Source organism: Salvelinus alpinus, chromosome 6, assembly GCF_045679555.1.
Source record: "Salvelinus alpinus chromosome 6, SLU_Salpinus.1, whole genome shotgun sequence".
NCBI lineage: Eukaryota > Metazoa > Chordata > Actinopteri > Salmoniformes > Salmonidae > Salvelinus > Salvelinus alpinus.
In genome coordinates this window covers 9,890,942-9,911,917 of record NC_092091.1, presented here as the reverse complement: position 1 = coordinate 9,911,917, position 20,976 = coordinate 9,890,942, and the positions used below count along the sequence as shown (strand labels likewise).

Genomic DNA, 20,976 nt, shown 5'->3' with positions numbered 1-20,976 from the left:
GTGGGTTGACCCAGACAGATGGTCTGGTTCTGCTATCTGTGTGGATTGACCCAACCAGATGTTCTGGTTCTGCTATCTGTGTGGATTGATCCAGCCAGATGGTCTGGTTCTACAGTTCATCTGTGTGGGTTGACCCAGCCAGATGGTCTGGTTCTACAGTTCATCTGTGTGGATTGACCCAGCCAGATGGTCTGGTTCTACAGTTCATCTGTGTGGGTTGACCCAGCCAGATGGTCTGGTTCTATGGTCCATCTGTGTGGATTGACCCAGCCAGATGTTCTGGTTCTGCTATCTGTGTGGATTGACCCAGCCAGATGTTCTGGTTCTGCTATCTGTGTGGATTGATCCAGCCAGATGGTCTGGTTCTACAGTTCATCTGTGTGGGTTGACCCAGCCAGATGTTCTGGTTCTATGGTCCATCTGTGTGGGTTGACCCAGCCAGATGGTCTGGTTCTGCTATCTGTGTGGATTGACCCAGCCAGCAGTGTGTGGAAGGTTCATGCCATAAATCAATCAGTTAGCCTAGATATGCACAAATGAAACTGAGGCTGAGACCTAAATCTTTGCATTGGAATTTTGTACACAGTGGAAATTATCGAAATGACTTTTTCCTCAAATTGAAAAGGATAATCATATAAGAAACGAAGTAGGTCCACAATACCAGTATTTCAAATCGTTTTTAGATGATTGTCACTCACAGTTATTTACAAAAGCAACTTCCGCACTAGCTACATCATCATGATGTCACTAACTAACTCCCTCCTGAGACAGCAGTGGTAAGGTTTTACTTTAACCTCCTAAATACTCTAACTACCCGTCCATCCTGAGACAGCAGTGGTAAGGTTTTACTTTAACCCCCTAACTACCCTTCCATCCTGAGACAGCAGTGGTAAGGTTTTACTTTAACCCCCTAACTACCCTTCCATCCTGAGACAGCAGTGGTAAGGTTTTACTTTAACCCCCTAACTACCCTTCCATCCTGAGGCAGCAGTGGTAAGGTTTTACTTTAACCCCCTAACTACCCTTCCATCCTGAGACAGCAGTGGTAAGGTTTTACTTGAACCATATTTACCAAATAAACTAAAGTAAAAAATAAAATAAAAGGTAACACAATAAAATAACAGCGAGGGGAGGGGGTACCAGTACCGAGTCAATGTGTGGGGGTACAGGTTAGTTGAGGTAATTTGTACATGCAGGTAAGGGTGAAGTGACTATGCATAGATAATAAACAGCGAGTAGCAGCAGTGTAAAAAAACTAATGGAGGGGGGTGGAGTGGTGTCAATTTAAATAATCTGGTGGCCATTTGGTTAATTGTTAAGGAGCCTTTTGATCCTAGGAACTCTTTGAGGATCTGGGTCCCAAACCTGGGGACCCAAATCTTTTCAGTCTCCTGAGGGGGACAAGGTGTATTCGTGCCCTCTTCATGACTGTCTTGGTGTGTTTGGACCATGATAGTTTGTTGGTGATGTGGACACCAAGGAACTTGAAACTCTCGACCGGCTCCACTACAGCCCTGTCAATGTTAATTGGGACCTGTTCGGCCCGCCTTTTCCTGTAGTCCACGATCATCTCCTTTGTTTTGCTCACATTGAGGGAGAGGTTGTTGTGGTGCCAGGTCTCTGACCTCCTCCCTGTCTCATCGTTGTCGGTGATCAGGCCTACCACTGTTGTGTCGTCAGCAAACTTAATGACGGTGTTGGAGTCGTGCACGGCCACGCAGTCGTGGGTGAACAGGGAGTACAGGAGGGGACTGAGCATGCACCCCTGGGGAGCCCCAGTGTTGAGGATCAGCGTAGCAGATGTGTTGTTGCCTACCCTTACCACCTGGGGGCGGCCCGTCAGGAAGTCCAGGATCCAGTTGTAGAGGGAGGTGTTTAGTCCCAGGGAGCCTTAGCTTAGTGATGAGCTTTGTGGGCACTATGGTGTTGAACGCTGAGCTGTAGTCAATGAACAGCATTCTCACATAGGTGTTCCTTTTGCCCAGGTGGGAAAGGGCAGTGTGGAGTGCGATTGAGATTGCGTCATCTGTGGATCTGTTGGGCGGGATGCAAATTGGAGTGGGCCTAGGGTATCTGGGAGAATGCTGTTGATGTGAGCCATGACCAGCCTTTCAAAGCACTTCATGGCTACCGATGTGAGTGCTACGGGGCGGTAATCATTTAGGCAGGTTACCTTCGCTTCCTTGGGCACAGGGACTATGGTGGTCTACTTAAAACATGTTGGTATTACAGACTGGGTCAGGGAGAGGATGAAAATATTAGTGAAGACACTTGCCAGGTGGTTCGCGCATGCTTTGAGTACACGTTCTGGTAATCCGTCTGGCCCCGCGGCTTTGTGAATGTTGACCTGTTTAAAGGTCTTGCTCACATCGGCTACCGAGAGCGTTATCACACAGTCATCCAGAACAGTTGGGGCTCTCATGCATGCTTCAGTGTTGCTTGCCTCGAAGCGAGCATAAAAGGCATTTAGCTCGTTTGGTAGGCTCGCGTCACTGGGCAGCTGGTGGGTTGGGTTTCCCTTTGTAGTCCGTAATAGTTTTCAAGCCCAGCCACATCCGACGAGAGTCAGAGCCAGAGTAGAGGGATTCAATCTTAATCCTGTAACGACGCTTTGCCTGTTTGATGGTTCGTCTGAGGGCATAGTGGGATTTCTTATAAGCGTCCGGATTAGTGTCCCGCTCCTTGAAAGCGGTAGCTCTAGCCTTTAGCTCGATGCGGATGTTGCCTGTAATCCATGGCTTCTGGTTGGGATATGTACATATGGTGACTGTGGGGATGACTTCGTCGATGCATTTATGGATGAAGCCGATGACTGAGGTGGTATACTCCTCAATGCCATTGGATGAATCCCGGGAACATATTCCAGTCTGTGCTAGCAAAACAGTCCTGTAGCTTAGCATCCGCGTCATCTGACCACTTCCGTATTGGGCGAGTCTCTGGTACTTCCTGCTTTAGTTTTTGCTTGTAAGCAGGAATCAGGAGGATAGAATTATGGTCAGATTTGCCAAATGGAGGACGAGGGAGAGCTTTGTATGCATCTCTGTGTGTGGAGTAAAGGTGGTCTTGAGGTTTTTTCCTCTGGTTGCACTTTATTTATTTTATTACCTTTATTTAACTAGGCAGGTCAGTTAAGAACTAATACCTATTTTCAATGACGGCCTAGGAACAGTGGGTTAATTAACTGCCTTGTTCAGGGGGAGAATGGCAGATTTTTACCTTGGCAGCTCGGGGATTCAATCTTGCAACCTTCCGGTTACAAGTCCAACGCTCTAACCACTAGGCTACCTGCCGCCTCTGTGACGTGCTGGTAGAAATGAGGTAAAACGGATTTAAGTTTGCCTGTATTAAAGTCCGCGGCCACTAGGAGCACTGCTTCTGGGTGAGCGTTTTCTTGTTTGCTTATGGCCTTATACATCTCGTTGAGTGTGGTCTTAGTGCCAGCATCGGTTTGTGGTGATAAATAAACAGCGTGGTCTACAGCTGATCATGAGGTACTCTACCTCAGGCGAGCAATACCTCAAGACTTCTTTAATAGGTACCGGAGTGCCAAGTCTAGGTACAAGAGGCTTCTAAACAGCTTCTACCCACAAGCCATAAGACTCCTGAACATCTAATCAAATGGCTACCCAGACTATTTGCATTGCCGCCCCTGCTACTCTCTGTTATTATCTATGCATAGTCACTTTAATAACTCTACCTACATGTACATATTACCTCAATTACCTCGACTAACCGGTGCCCCCGCACATTGACTCTGTACCGGTACCCCCTGTATATAGTCTCACTATTGTTATTTTACTGCTGCTGTTTAATTATTTGTTACTTTTATTTATACATTTTTGGGGGGTGTTTTTCTAAAAACGGCATTGTGGGTTAGGGGCTTGTAAGTAAGCACCTCAATGTAAGGTCTACACCTGTTGTATTTGGCGCATTTGACAAATAAAATGTGGTTTGATTAGACATCGCACACCAGCTGTTATCCTGAGACAGCAGTGGTAAGGTTTTACTTTAACCTCAAAACAACACATATCATTATGTCACAGCTTAAACTCACTTCAGAGCTGCGCGGACAGCTGGCATGATGACTGCGTAGTTAGCGTCCTGTCCTGATTTCTCACTCTCACATCATTTCAATCACTCTACAGTTGAGTTGTGAGTGGTTAGTTCCCCCTCCCCCTCCCCCTCCCCATCCTACCTTCCCCTGTCCTCCCCCCTCCCTCCAAACACCCTCACATTAGACTAATTGTGTGGTCATAATCCCACCTGATGTGTGCTTCTAATATTTTGAACGGTCATGTTAACCTATTTTGATTACCCCATTTCAAAAAGCCCCGACCTAACTCTATCGGCCGGCCTGCTGCTCTCTCTCTCTCTCTGTAATCCCATGGCCTCACTAAATGATCAAAAAAAAGTATAATTCAGATGAGTGGAAAAACCCCACTGTGACTCACATCAGAAAGATAGGATACTACAGGCCAGTGTAAATGTCCTGATGTTAGAGCAGAGAGAGAGAGGGAACTCAAGGTTAAAGTGATACAAGAAAAAATAAACATGTTATGTGTGTGATGACGAAAAGATAGAATGCTGGAACAAACGGACTTGTTTCAGTGTTCCTTTAAAGAATATACCTTCAGTTTGGAAATTCACTCCTCATTATATCGTCTCCCGTTTTGGTGGCTTCAATCTGATTTTCCTTTGTAACTATAACATTGATAAGATTCCTACAAAAGTGTTCATCGCGTTTTCATTAATATATATAAACAGAATTTTTTTCTCCCAGCGTAGGCATTTCGTTTGTAACAATTAGGATATTCTGTATAGAAACAAGTGTATTTTTTTTTTAAGAACTGATTTTATAATCATATCCTACTGATGAGTCAACGTTTTGAATGCAGAAGGGTTGATACAGCCAGAGAGTTCTCCAAAAGTCTTTGATGCTAGTCCTTCTGGAACTGTCATGCTGTTTCGAAGTGGAACCAGACCTCAACTTCTTGAGCTACCCTCGCTTAGTCCAATTGACTCTCCAGTAGGAAAACATGCGTTTCTCCTTGCTCCCCCTCAGAACAATAACAGATATTTAGGTGCTAAATTCAAAAGGGATGTTGTATCTATTGCTTATATCACAACTTACTGGAATAGCTTTGTTAAATAATATATTTTTTGGGAAAAAGGTATGGTTATTACCATACAAAGGCCTGCTTGTTAACAAGGTCAAATAGGTCTCTTTCAGAATGATCCATAAATATTCATATTAACAGTTGCGTGACCGGATCTCTCTTTCTATAAACACACACACGCACACATGCACACACGCACACACACACACACGAACACACACACACACACACACACACACACACACACACACACAGGACTAGACATTTTGTGGCCAAATGACATATCCTTATTGAGCCATTAAAAAAACTGAGCATAAAATATCAGTGCCAGCAGTATTAGTGGGATATGAATATGCATGCCAGCAGTATTAGTGGGATATGAATATGCATGTCAGCAGTATTAGTGGGATATGGATATGCATGCCAGCAGTATTAGTGGGATATGAATATGCATGCCAGCAGTATTAGTGGGATATGGATATGCATGCCAGCAGTATTAGTGGGATATGAATATGCATGCCAACAGTATTAGTGCGATATGAATATGCATGCCAGCAGTATTAGTGGGATATGAATATGCATGCCAGTAGTATTAGTGGGATGTGAATATGACTGGAACTGCAAAATAAATATGCATGCCAGCAGTCAAATCTAAATACTGTATTTAAATTTGACTGGTATGTATCTTTGACCTTTACTTTGGACCAATTGCCAACCCAGTCAAGAACCAATAGGTCAGAGGGTACAATTAAACCCCTAAGAGCTTAATATGAGCTAAGATATCCAAACAGTACATTTGTACTTTGATAACACCACAAACATGTATTTTCTTAGCCAAACTGAGCTTACACTTAGCCAGATAGTATATATATTTTTTATCATAATAATGTATTGGATAGGATATGTAAACTCTGAGAGGCCTAATCTAACCAGACACTCAATCAATTAACCAATAGATCAATCAAATTGATCAACAATGATTGATACAGATTTTCTGAACAATTACCTAAAATCACTGTACGGATGAATGATCCAGAATCCTGCAGACTTCACGCGTTCCCTCTCGTGCTCCACGGCCCTCTCGCTCCCCAACATTCTCAGAGAGAACTTGTTGACTCCTGGTTGAAGCATCGCTCCGAACTGCCGGTGCATGAAACCCGCCCGATACAACTGCTCTACTTCGTCTGGCATGATCGGTTCGGTTCCTTCTAACTTGATTAAAGTGGACTGATCGAAGACGGACGAGCGGCGGTGTGCGCTACCACTGCGACCAACGGAATCCTGCGCTCCCTGTTCGGCCCCAGAACCAGTCTCTCCTCCGGGGTAACTCTCCTCGTTAGCGCCGGCGTCTACCTCGGGGATCAGCCTCTGCTGCTCCGCTGGATCTGACCCAAGAGTGTGCCGACCAGTGATGGAAGAGCGGCTACCTCTAAAAAGACGACAGTCCCCGTTTAAGTTGGTCTTAACGGCAACGTCCGTTTCCAAGTCTCCGGCGGTTCCGCTCTTGTGGTCCCTGTCTCTGTTAGAGCTGCTGGCGGGGGATGGAGATCCAGGAAGGAGAAGAGGCTTGAGCCTGATACCGGTACTTTTCTTCTGTGTGTCCTTGTCGCCACCACCGTATTCTCCTCCGTCGTCAATCATCACAGAGACAGAGCCTCTTTGGCCAATGTTTTGCGGCAAGCTGTACAGCCTTTTGCGCATGGAAGAATGAAACCTATCCATTATGGGTAGGCCTATTGAAGAAAGGATGACACAGACGCTCACTAGCCTGGGCTACAAAATAAAACGCGTTTGAAAAAGAAACAAGAATATATGAGCTGTGATGATAACAAATCATATATTTCATCAACTCAAACGGCTCAGGATTCCAAAAGCAGTGACAGCGTTCTGCAGCAGGACAGGAACAGGTCAAATCTTACTTGACACTTGGAACGTGCTGCTTCCTGCTTTCCCGGTTGCAACAGTTTGTACCGCTTCGGTGCGACCGTCATATTAGGGTGCATGACCAGTAAATCGACGAATGACGTCCAGGTATCCAGGTATTGCCTAAATCAGAGTGTAGCCTAGATGATGACAACAGATCGGGGTGCTGATGCTTCCTGTATGCTGACTGCTCTGAGCGTCGGACGTGCCAGCCGGAGACAGTGAGTATGGATGCTGGCTGGTGGCTAAACTGAGGTCCTCAATGACAAAGCATGATCTCTCTTCTGATTCTCCTCCTCCCCAAATATTATATCCCCGGCTAGCTTAGCTGTCAATAGGAAAAGAATGACACGCTTCCTTCCACGCAGTCAGTCAGTCCTCATCAGCTTGCATTCAAAGACCGCTGGCTGGTGTGTGCGCTGACATCACCGTTCCATCCCTGTAGCGCTCTCTAATAACGTGGATATTAATGGGGCTAATTTATCGGGTTGCCATAGGAGCGCTGCACGAGGATAGACAGGACCGCACATGCACTCAGCGTCCCAGTCCAGGCAGGATTATGGAGGATATGATTTATAAACTCCCTGCGGTAGCTGATGACAGAATTTGTTGTTGTTGTAAATGATAAACTATAGGCTACCCACACGCTAAACAGCCCATTGTCTTTAGGCTTATAATTGATCAGTTACGCAATATTGACCATAATTATTCAAGGAAGTGTTACTTTCCACACTGCACTTTCATTGGTTTGAGATCATGGGAAAAGTGAAATGGTTGTATGCAGGTGACAACTATACAATGGTCAGAAGGTGTGGGGTCAATTCCATTTCAATTCAGTCTATATAAAACAGGAAGATAGAGACATTTTTGGAATTTGAATTTTCAGTTTACTTCCTGAATTCACTGAACTGAAATGGAATTGACCTCACCCCCCTGCAGGTCATACAGAACTACATTGTCTGCCTCCCAAATGGCATCATATTCCACAGTGTGCTTCCTATATAGGGAATAGGGCCCTGGTCTAAAGTAGTGCACTATATAGGGAATAGGGCCCTGGTCTAAAGTAGTGCACTATATAGGGAATAGGGCTCTGGTCTAAAGTAGTGTACTATATAGGGAATAGGGCCCTGGTCTAAAGTACATTTACATTTACATTTAAGTCATTTAGCAGACGCTCTTATCCAGAGCGACTTACAAATTGGTGCATTCACCTTATGATATCCAGTGGAACAACCACTTTACAATAGTGCATCTAACTCTTTTAAGGGGGGGGGGTTAGAAGGATTACTTTATCCTATCCTAGGTATTCCTTAAAGAGGTGGGGTTTCAGGTGTCTCCGGAAGGTGGTGATTGACTCCGCTGACCTGGCGTCGTGAGGGAGTTTGTTCCACCATTGGGGTGCCAGAGCAGCGAACAGTTTTGACTGGGCTGAGCGGGAACTGTACTTCCTCAGAGGTAGGGAGGCGAGCAGGCCAGAGGTGGATGAACGCAGTGCCCTTGTTTGGGTGTAGGGCCTGATCAGAGCCTGAAGGTACGGAGGTGCCGTTCCCCTCACAGCTCCGTAGGCAAGCACCATGGTCTTGTAGCGGATGCGAGCTTCAACTGGAAGCCAGTGGAGAGAGCGGAGGAGCGGGGTGACGTGAGAGAACTTGGGAAGGTAAGTGCACTATATAGGGAATAGGGCCCTGGTCTAAAGTAGTGTACTATATAGGGAATAGGGCTCTGGTCTATAGTAGTGTACTATATAGGGAATAGGGCCCTGGTCTAAAGTAGTGTACTATATAGGATATAGGGCCCTGGTCTAAAGTAGTGTACTATATAGCTTACAGGGTGCCATTTGGGACTCCACCCTGAGAACACTGAAGAGGCTGTGGTGGTGTTATCCCTGATGATCTCATTCCAGACTAAGCCTGCATCCCAAATGTTACCCTATTACCTAGGTACAGAGCATTCAGAAAGTATTCAGACCCCTTGACTTTTTACACATTTTGTTATGTTACAGCCTTATTCTAAAATGTATTAAATATTGTCCCCCCCCCCCTCATCAATCTACACACAATACCCCATAATGAAAAAGTAAAAAAAGGTTTGTAGAAATTTTTGCAAATTAAAAAAATACAAATATAATGTAATATCTATGGGAAAATAGTGCCCCCTTCAGTTGTACTGCTGCCAGTTGGTCTGGATGGAAGATATGAGGATTTAGTGTGCATCCCAAATGACACCCTACATTCCCTATAAAGTGAACTGCTTTAGACCAGGGCCCATAAGGCTATATAGTGAACTGATTTAGACCAGGGCCCATAAGGCTATATAGTGAACTGCTTTAGACCAGGGCCCATAAGGCTATATAGTGAACTGCTTTAGACCAGGGCCCATAAGGCTATATAGTGAACTGATTTAGACCAGGGCCCATAAGGCTATATAGTGAACTGCTTTAGACCAGGGCCCATAAGGCTATATAGTGAACTGCTTTAGACCAGGGCCCATAAGGCTATAGATTGAACTGCTTTAGACCAGGGCCCATAAGGCTATAGATTGAACTGCTTTAGACCAGGGCCCATAAGGCTATATAGTGAACTGCTTTAGACCAGGGCCCATAAGGCTATATAGTGAACTGCTTTAGACCAGGGCCCATAAGGCTATATAGTGAACTGCTTTAGACCAGGGCCCATAAGGCTATATAGTGAACTGATTTAGACCAGGGCCCATAAGGCTATATAGTGAACTGCTTTAGACCAGGGCCCATAAGGCTATATAGTGAACTGCTTTAGACCAGGGCCCATAAGGCTATATAGTGAACTGTTTTAGACCAGGGCCCATAAGGCTATAGATTGAACTGCTTTAGACCAGGGCCCATAAGGCTATAGATTGAACTGCTTTAGACCAGGGCCCATAAGGCTATATAGTGAACTGCTTTAGACCAGGGCCCATAAGGCTATAGAGTACATTGCTTTAGACCAGGGCCCATAAGGCTATATAGTGAACTGCTTTAGACCAGGGCCCATAAGGCTATATAGTGAACTGTTTTAGACCAGGACCCATAAGGCTATATAGTGAACTGCTTTAGACCAGGGCCCATAAGGCTATATAGTGAACTGTTTTAGACCAGGGCCCATAAGGCTATATAGTGAACTGCTTTAGACCAGGGCCCATAAGGCTATATAGTGAACTGCTTTAGACCAGGGCCCATATGGCTATATAGTGAACTGATTTAGACCAGGGCCCATATGGCTATATAGTGAACTGCTTTAGACCAGGGCCCATAAGGCTATATAGTGAACTGCTTTAGACCAGGGCCCATAAGGCTATATAGTGAACTGCTTTAGACCAGGGCCCATAAGGCTATATAGTGAACTGCTTTAGACCAGGGCCCATATGGCTATATAGTGAACTGCTTTAGACCAGGGCCCATAAGGCTATATAGTGAACTGCTTTAGACCAGGGCCCATAAGGCTATATAGTGAACTGCTTTAGACCAGGGCCCATAAGGCTATATAGTGAACTGCTTTAGACCAGGGCCCATAAGGCTATATAGTGAACTGCTTTAGACCAGGGCCCATAAGTCTATAGAGTGAACTGCTTTAGACCAGGGCCCATAAGGCTATATAGTGAACTGCTTTAGACCAGGGCCCATATGGCTATATAGTGAACTGCTTTAGACCAGGGCCCATATGGCTATATAGTGAACTGCTTTAGACCAGGGCCCATAAGGCTATATAGTGAACTGCTTTAGACCAGGGCCCATAAGGCTATATAGTGAACTGCTTTAGACCAGGGCCCATAAGGCTATAGAGTACATTGTTTTAGACCAGGGCCCATAAGGCTATAGAGTACATTGTTTTAGACCAGGGCCCATAAGGCTATATAGTGAACTGCTTTAGACCAGGGCCCATAAGGCTATAGAGTACATTGTTTTAGACCAGGGCCCATGAGGCTATATAGTGAACTGCTTTAGACCAGGGCCCATAAGGCTATATAGTGAACTGCTTTAGACCAGGGCCCATATGGCTATATAGTGAACTGCTTTAGACCAGGGCCCATGAGGCTATATAGTGAACTGCTTTAGACCAGGGCCCATAAGGCTATATAGTGAACTGCTTTAGACCAGGGCCCATAAGGCTATAGATTGAACTGCTTTAGACCAGGGCCCATAAGGCTATATAGTGAACTGCTTTAGACCAGGGCCCATAAGGCTATATAGTGAACTGCTTTAGACCAGGGCCCATAAGGCTATATAGTGAACTGCTTTAGACCAGGGCCCATAAGGCTATAGAGTACATTGTTTTAGACCAGGGCCCATGAGGCTATATAGTGAACTGCTTTAGACCAGGGCCCATAAGGCTATAGATTGAACTGCTTTAGACCAGGGCCCATAAGGCTATAGATTGAACTGCTTTAGACCAGGGCCCATAAGGCTATATAGTGAACTGCTTTAGACCAGGGCCCATAAGGCTATATAGTGAACTGCTTTAGACCAGGGCCCATAAGGCTATATAGTGAACTGCTTTAGACCAGGGCCCATAAGGCTATATAGTGAACTGCTTTAGACCAGGGCCCATAAGGCTATATAGTGAATAGGGTGCTGTTTGGGTCACAGAGGGATTTTGAGGCTGATATTGTAAAATGAAAGTGGTGTACACTCACACACACACACAGTCTCAGACACACCCACACACAGTCTCAGACACACACACACACACACACACACACACACACACACACACACACACACACACACACACACACACACACACACACACACACACACACACACACACACACACACACACACACACACACACACACACACACACACTAAAGTGGTCTCCTATCTGTCCTCATCTCTCCTATAATCTGTCCTCATCTGTCCTCATCTGTCCTATCATCTCTCCTATCTGTCCTCATCTCTCCTATCATCTCTCCTATCTGTCCTCATCTCTCCTAACATCTGTCCCCATCTCTCCTATATGTCCTCATCTCTCCTATCTGTCCTCATCTCTCCTATCTGTCCTCATCTCTCCTATCTGTCCTCATCTCTCCTATCTGTCCTCATCTCTCCTATATGTCCTCATCTCTCCTATATGTCCTCATCTCTATTATCTGTCCTCATCTCTCCTATATGTCCTCATCTCTATTATCTGTTCTCATCTCACCTATATGTCCTCATCTTTATTATCTGTCCTCATCTCTCCTATCTGTCCTCATCTCTCCTATCTGTCCTCATCTCTCCTATCTATCCTTATCTCTCCTATCTGTCCTCATCTGTCCTCATCTCTCCTATCATATGTCCTCATCTCTCCTACCATCTGTCCTCATCTCTCCTATCTGTCCTCATCTCTCCTATCTGTCCTCATCTCTCCTATCTGTCCTCATCTCTATTATCTATGTCCTGCCACTGAGGTGAAAAAGAACTGAACTGGTAGCAGACAGATTAGCTGAATAGGTATCCATGTTGCTTTCACCTACCCTGTGGCTTCAGATCGTTGCAGATGAAGGAGATGAGACAGGGCGTAGACGGTAGAGACATAATGCACTGACTGTTCCCGAGCGAGTCAATGAACAAAACACAGAATTCACAAGTTCAACACTATTCAAGATGATAGCGAAAAGTAAAAACATGAAGAACTGCTTTCCTTGCTGTTGTTAAGTGCTACATAACAGTCCTATGGCTCATGTAACATTTTACACAAATGTCATCTACATTGAGCACTGTTTGTTCTCTTTTTTCTCTATAGCACTTTGTGACATCTGCTGATATAAAAAAAAAAAAGGGCTTTATAAATACATGGGATTAATGAACTTCATCCTTACCTGGTAACTTAACTTAGGAACCCAGTGGGAGGTGGTTCAGATCTTCATAGCCTGATTTACTGGCCTCATACATCACCCAGTAAATAACTACCTGTAACTTACTACGCACACAGTATTGTTGGCACCTCATATGACCACTAGGTTGTGCTGTTTTCACATCGAGCCACGACAAGGAGACAGCTGGATGTTGAAAGATGACGTATTTTACATTTTAGTAATTTAGCAGACGCTCTTGTCGAGTGTGATTTAGTGCGTTCGTCTTAAGATAGCTAGGTGGGACAACCACATATCACAGTCATAGTCAGTACATTCGTCTTCAGATAGCTAGGTGGGACAACCACATATCACAGGCATAGTCAGTACATTCATCTTCAGATAGCTAGGTGGGACAACCACATATCACAGGCATAGAAACTACATTTTTTCCTCATTAGCGTAGCTATCAAGATTCAGAGCTAGATGAATCCAGGTGAAAGCTATGATCCCTTATTGATGTCACCTGTTATATCCACTTCAATCAGTGTAGATGAAGGAGAGGAGACAGGTTAAAGAAGGATTGTTAAGCCTTGAGATAATTCAGACATGGATTGTGTATGTGTGCCATTCAGAGGGTGAATGGGCAAGACAAAAGATTTAAGTGCCTTTGAACGGGATATGGCAGTAGGTGCCAGGCACACCGGTTTGAGTGTGTCAAGAACTGCAATGCTGCTGGGTTTATCACGCTCATCAGTTTCCCGTGTGTATTAAGAATGGTCCACAAGCCAAAGGACATCCAGCCAACTTGACACAACTGTGGGAGTCAACATACTCAGTATATATGCCTGTCTGCTGGTTGTGAAGGCATGTTTGTACGTATACAAATACACAAGCACATGGGGGGGTGTGTGTGTGTGTGTGTGTGTGTGTGTGTGTGTGTGTGTGTGTGTGTGTGTGTGTGTGTGTGTGTGTGTGTGTGTGTGTGTGTGTGTGTGTGTGTGTGTGTGTGTGTGTGTGTGTGCATGTGTGTGAGTGTGTGTGTGCGAGTGTGCATGAGTGTGTGTGTGTGTGTGTGTGTATGGGTGTGTGTGTGTGTGTGTGTGTGTGTGTGTGTGTGTGTGTGTGTGTGTGTGTGTGTGTGTGTGTGTGTGTGTGTGTGTGTGTGTGCATGAGTGTGTGTGTGTGTGTGTGACTGATTCTTTGTCATTTCTTTGAACACAGGTGTAAACTGTAATACCAAGGTAAAGTTGCATTGCCAGTTAAAATGGAACACAGGTCATCAACTGAAACAAGCCATTCATTTTAGAGGTTTTTATTCCTAAAAATGATTTGGGATTGATCTTGATCATGGGATTGATCCTGGGATTGATTTTGGGATTGATCCTGGGATAGATCTTTATATTGGGATTGATTTTGGGATTGATCCTGGGATAGATCTTTATATTGGGATTGATCCTGGGGTTGATCTTGATCTTGGGATTGATCTTGGGGTTGATCTTGACCTTGGGATAGATTTGGGATTGATTTGGGATTGCTTTACAAGTGTCAATCCGTACATACATAAAATAGGCCGTTTTTGCAATGCCTCCCCCCGAGCTCCCAGACACAGAGCCTTCAGAAAGTATTCACACGCCTTTACTTTTTATACATTTTGTTACGTTACAGCCTGAATTAAACATTTATAAACAGTGACACTTTTGTCACTAGCCTACACACAATTCACCATAATGTAAAAGTGGAATGATGTTTTTAGAAATGTTTACAAATGAAAAGGTGAAATGTCTTGAGTCAATAAGTATTCAACCCCTTTGTTATGGCAAGCCTAAATAAGTTCAGGAGTAAACATTTGTTTAACAAGTCACATAATAAGTTGCATGAACTCACCCTGTATGCAATAATAGTGTTTAACGTGATTTTTGAATGACTACCTCATCTCTGTACCCAACACATACAATTATCTGCAAGGTCCCTCAGTCGAGCAGTGAATTTCAAAAACAATTTCAACCACAAAGACCAGGGAGGTTTTCCAATGCCTCACAAATAAGTACACCTATTGGTAAATGGTCAAAAAAAAAGTTTTAAAAAAGTAGACATTGATCATGGTGAAGTTATTGATTACACTTTGGATGGTGTATCTATACACCCAGTCACTACAAAGATACAGGCGTCCTTCCTAACTCAGTTACTGGAGAGGTCGATGGTGACTTTAAAACAGCTAGTTTAATGGCTGTGATAGGAGAACTGAGGACGGATCAACAACATTGTAGTTACTCCATAATATTAACCTACATGAAAGAGTGAAAAGAAGGAAGCCTGTACAGAATACAAACATTGCAAAACATGCATCCTGTTTGCAACAAGGCACTAAAATAAAACTGCAAAAAATGTGGCAAAGCAATTAACTTTTTGTCCTGAATACAAAATGTTATGTTTGAGGCAAATCCAACACAACACATCACTGAGTACCACTCTTCATATTTCCAAGCATGGTGGTGGCTGCATCAAGTTATGGGTATGCTTGTCATCCTTAAGGACTAGGGAGATATTTTTTTTTATAAAAACAAATGGAATAGAGCTAACCACAGGAAAAATCATAGAGGAAAACTTTCCACCAGACACTGGGAGACAAATTCACCTTTCAGCAGGACAATAACTTAAAACACAAGACCAAATATTCACTGGAGTTGCTAACCAAGACGACATTGAATGTTACTGAGTGGCCCAGTAACTGTTTTAACTTAAATCTGCTTGACAATCTAAAGCAAGACTTGAAAATGGCTGTCTAGCAATTATCAACAACCAACTTGACAGAGCTTGAATCATTATAACAAGAACATTGTTCAATATTGCACAATCCAGGAGTACAAAGCTCTTAAGAGACTTACCCAGAAAGACTCACAGCTGTAATCACTGTTAAAAGGTGATTCTAACATGTTTTGATTTAGGGGACAGAATACATATTTAAATGATATATTTCTGTATTTAATTTTCAATAAATGTGCTACATTTCTAGAAACATGTTTTTCCCTTTGTCATTATGTGGTTTTGTGTGTAGATGGGTGAGAAAAAAACAAATATATTTGATCCATTTTGAATTCACGCTGTAACACAACAACATGTGGAATATAAGTCAAGGGGTTATGAATACTTTCTGAAGGCCACTGTATATCTGTATATCATTGTCATATATAGAGATCAACTGATACAGCATACAGCTGAGCAGTACGGTATCTATGAATGCTCTCAAGGTGATTATAGATCAGCATACAGCTGAGCAGTACGGTATCTATGAATGCTCTCAAGGTGATTATAGATCAGCATACAGCTGAGCAGTACTGTATCTATGAATGCTCTCAAGGTGATTATAGATCAGCATACAGCTGAGCAGTACGGTATCTATGAATGCTCTCAAGGTGATTATAGATCAGCATACAGCTGAGCAGTACGGTATCTATGAATGCTCTCAAGGTGATTATAGATCAGCATACAGCTGAGCAGTACGGTATCTATGAATGCTCTCAAGGTGATTATAGATCAGCATACAGCTGATCAGTACGGTATCTATGAATGCTCTCAAGGTGATTATAGATCAGCATACAGCTGAGCAGTACGGTATCTATGAATGCTCTCAAGGTGATTATAGATCAGCATACAGCTGAGCAGTACGGTATCTATGAATGCTCTCAAGGTGATTATAGATCAGCATACAGCTGATCAGTACGGTATCTATGAATGCTCTCAAGGTGATTATAGATCAGCATACAGCTGAGCAGTACGGTATCTATGAATGCTCTCAAGGTGATTATAGATCAGCATACAGCTGAGCAGTACGGTATCTATGAATGCTCTCAAGGTGATTACCCCATCTCTAATAAAGATGTCTTACTCAGTAAAATCTAAAGCTGCTAAGAGGGACTTGTATATATAAATATCAATATTGATTATTATTATTGCATAGGATAATAGCCATGCTATACACAATACACATACTCTAGCAATAGGGTTAGGATTGGGCGGAGTTCAGTTGCTTAGCTACCGAATGAAATTCATACAGATTTTTTTAAATTCCCATTATTTTTCAACACTTAAGTGCATCTTATGAATGAATATCCTTCATATATCATTATATACGAAGGTGATATCATAAAGAACATACATACAGAACATGTAAAATATAGCAATTCTCAATCAAAGTCAAAAGACGGGGGACATTGTATAGCCCTCGTTAAAATGTAAACCAAATCTAATCTGATGAAATGTTAAACAAGTTACCAACTTATGAAATAGTATGCAGCAGAATGATGAACTGTACAGATTTACTGTCATACCAGATTACGATATCTGGCGATTTTTCTTTTACATTGCAAAGTCTTTAGATTCTCATAGTCAGCACAAATAAATAATGATTATCTATAAACATGAAGCCACTCTCAAAGTCAACAAAACCAGGCCAGCGTCTCAAAGGGCACCCTATTCCTCCCTATGGAAACCTATTCCTTCCTATGGAAACCTATTCCTTCCTATGGAAACCTATTCCTTCCTATGGAAACCTATTCCTTCCTATGGAAACCTATTCCTTATATACTCTTAGACAAAAGGGTTCCAAAAAGGTTCTCGGCTGTCCACCATAGTAGAACTCTTTTTGGTTCCAGGTAGAACTCTTTTGGGATCCATGAACCAAAAGGGTTCTACCTGGAACCAAAAAGGGTTCTTCAAAGGGTTCTCCTACGGGGACAGCCAAATAACCCTTTTTAGGTTCTAGATAGCACCTTTTATTCTAAAAGTCTATCCCTCAAATTCATAAAAAAAATTATCCCATTATTCCCCTGTAATCATGGACTAATTTAGACCTGGGACACCAGGTGGGTGTAAATAATTATCATGTAGAACAGAAAACAAGCAGTGCTCCGGACCTCGTAGGGTCAGAATACCTCTGCCCTATACAGTAGGGTCAGAATACCTCTGCCCTATACAGTAGGGTCAGAATACCTCTGCCCTATACAGTAGGGTCAGAATACCTCTGCCCTATACAGTAGGGTCAGAATACCTCTGCCCTATACAGTAGGGTCAGAATACCCCTGCCCTATACAGTAGGGTCAGAATACTCCTGCCCTATACAGTGCACTACCCTGTGGGCCCTGGTCAAGAGTAGATCACTATATAGGGACTAGGGTGCTATTTTGGATTTGAGACTCAGGCCCCTGGTCAAAAAGTAGTGCACTGTATATGGACTAGGGTGCCCTTTGAGATGGAGAGCAAAAAGTAATGTGATGTCATGTCATGTCTACACCAAACAGAAGGTTAGAATACCTTGCATGCGTTACTTCAGAATTAGTAAAAAATAGAAAATGATAAGAATCTGATAAGAATAAATAATAAATAAATAAACAGCAACAATCAATAACTGCATGCAGCCACAATGGTTATAATGCTTCGTAGACACTTCGTAAACCATTCATAATGTTATGGGGATCACATTCATTGATCACCTTCTTCACCCCCATCACACGATAGACAGATAATCAAATCAGAAGGCATGCCTCATCATACAATACAGACATTTACAGTAGCTCCTCTTCCTCCTCCTCTTCCTCCTCCTCCTCTTCCTCCTCCTCATTAACACATTGCTATGGATCTCTCTCCTGGTTACCTTCATATGGTCAATACATGTATAATGTGTTATTATCTGTGGAAAGAAAAAGTGGAAGGAAATTATTAGTGTGGTCTATTGTCCTTTGTTTGTACTGGCACCAGGGTTGGTCACGAATTCCATTTCCATTCAGTCAATTTAGTTTACTTCCTGGATTTATTTAAAATGGGTTTGACCCCACCCCTGGCAGTTACACACCACGTGCAGATTTCATGTCACGATATGTGTCTGTTATGTCTGTAGCATTGACAGGAAGATATACGATGACAAGTTATTGATAAAGTAGGCTAAACTTTTTAGCAATATTGATTTCCTGCACAACATGTGATTGACTATCTGTGGTGATTGACAGGTTACTGCTACATGAAGTAAATGACAACAACATGAACTTGGGGAAACAAAATGGCTGCCAGCTCATTTCTTTTCTCTGGGTTTTGACCAGACAACTCTGGCATTGACTTCAGAGAGGATAAATACTCACTAATAATGAGACATCAATCTGCTCAGTTTGTGTTCCTCTGACGAAGGTTCTTGTCTTTGTGGTTGTTGGTGGAGTTAGTTTTCCTGTAATAGGATACACACAGGCTGAGTTAGACTGGGTTACCGTCAAAACAAAGCTAATACACTGATAATACACCAGATTGCACCAGACATTGGTCAAAAACTTTACATCTACTTAGCAGTAAAAAAGGTTTGTAGAATATACTGTATGCATGACTTAAAGACAATCTACCCCAGGGTTCCTGTCAAATCGGAACATTTGAATTGGAAGATCAATTTCAGTTTTACAAAATATAATTGAGCCCAACTCTGGTGTACAGCAGTTTACAGAAACAGAAACACAAAAACACTAGAGCAAAACACCATACAGAGACCTAAACACTAGAGCAAAACACCATACATAGACCTAAACACTAGAGCAAAACACCATACATAGACCTAAACACTAGAGCAAAACACCATACAGAGACCTAAACACTAGAGCAAAACACCATACATAGACCTAAACACTAGAGCAAAACACCATACAGAGACCTAAACACTAGAGCAAAACACCATACAGAGACCTAAACAATAGAGAAAAACACCATACAGAGACCTAAACACTAGAGAAAAACACCATACAGAGACCTAAACACTAGAGAAAAACACCATACAGAGACCTAAACACTAGAGCAAAACACCATACAGAGACCTAAACACTAGAGCAAAACACCATACAGAGACCTAAACACTAGAGCAAAACACCATACATAGACCTAAACACTAGAGCAAAACACCATACAGAGACCTAAACACTAGAGCAAAACACCATACAGAGACCTAAACACTAGAGCAAAACACCATACAGAGACCTAAACACTAGAGCAAAACACCATACAGAGACCTAAACACTAGAGCAAAACACCATACAGAGACCTAAACACTAGAGCAAAACACCATACAGAGACCTAAACACTAGAGCAAAACACCACACAGAGACCTAAACACTAGAGCAAAACACCACACAAAGACCTAAACACTAGAGCAAAACACCATACATAGACCTAAACACTAGAGCAAAACACCATACAGAGACCTAAACACTAGAGCAAAACACCACACATAGACATAAACACTAGAGCAAAACACCATACAGAGACCTAAACACTAGAGCAAAACACCATACAGAGACCTAAACACTAGAGCAAAACACCATACATAGACCTAAACACTAGAGCAAAACACCATACATAGACCTAAACACTAGAGCAAAACACCATACATAGACCTAAACACTAGAGCAAAACACCATACAGAGACCTAAACACTAGAGCAAAACACCATACATAGACCTAAACACTAGAGCAAAACACCATACAGAGACCTAAACACTAGAGCAAAACACCATACATAGACCTAAACACTAGAGCAAAACACCATACAGAGACCTAAACACTAGAGCAAAACACCATACATAGACCTAAACACTAGAGCAAAACACCATACAGAGACCTAAACACTAGAGCAAAACACCATACATAGACCTAAACACTAGAGCAAAACACCATACAGAGACCTAAACACTAGAGCAAAACACCATACAGAGACCTAAACACTAGAGCAAAACACCATACAGAGACCTAAACACTAGAGCAAAACACCATACAGAGACCTAAACACTAGAGCAAAACACCATACAGAGACCTAAACACTAGAGCAAAACACCATACAGAGACCTAAACACTAGAGCAAAACACCATACAGAGACCTAAACACTAGAGCAAAACACCATACAGAGACCTAAACACTAGAGCAAAACACCATACAGAGACCTAAACACTAGAGCAAAACACCATACAGAGACCTAAACACTAGAGCAAAACACCATACAGAGACCTAAACAATAGAGCAAAACACCATACAGAGACCTAAACACTAGAGCAACACACCATACAGAGACCTAAACACTAGAGTAAAACACCATACAGAGACCTAAACACTAGAGCAAAACAC

General features: G+C 42.8%; 1 protein-coding gene and 1 pseudogene across 2 annotated transcripts in view; both read right to left on the bottom strand.

Annotated features, from left to right (window-relative positions):
* LOC139578117 (potassium/sodium hyperpolarization-activated cyclic nucleotide-gated channel 2-like) overlaps positions 1–7,320 on the bottom strand; it is a 64,110-nt pseudogene extending 56,790 nt beyond the window's left edge.
* A 6,806-nt stretch (positions 7,321–14,126) lies between these two features.
* Positions 14,127–20,976, bottom strand: part of LOC139578115 (neuroplastin-like) — a 74,045-nt gene continuing 67,195 nt past the window's right edge. For both annotated transcript variants that reach the window (XM_071405354.1, XM_071405353.1), the window contains exons 7-8: positions 18,962–19,044; positions 14,127–18,516 (exon numbers count right to left, since the gene is read on the bottom strand). In XM_071405354.1, the coding sequence (XP_071261455.1) occupies positions 18,984–19,044 (61 nt within the window). In that variant the 3' untranslated portion in view covers positions 14,127–18,516; positions 18,962–18,983. The remainder of the gene's footprint in view (positions 18,517–18,961; positions 19,045–20,976) is intronic.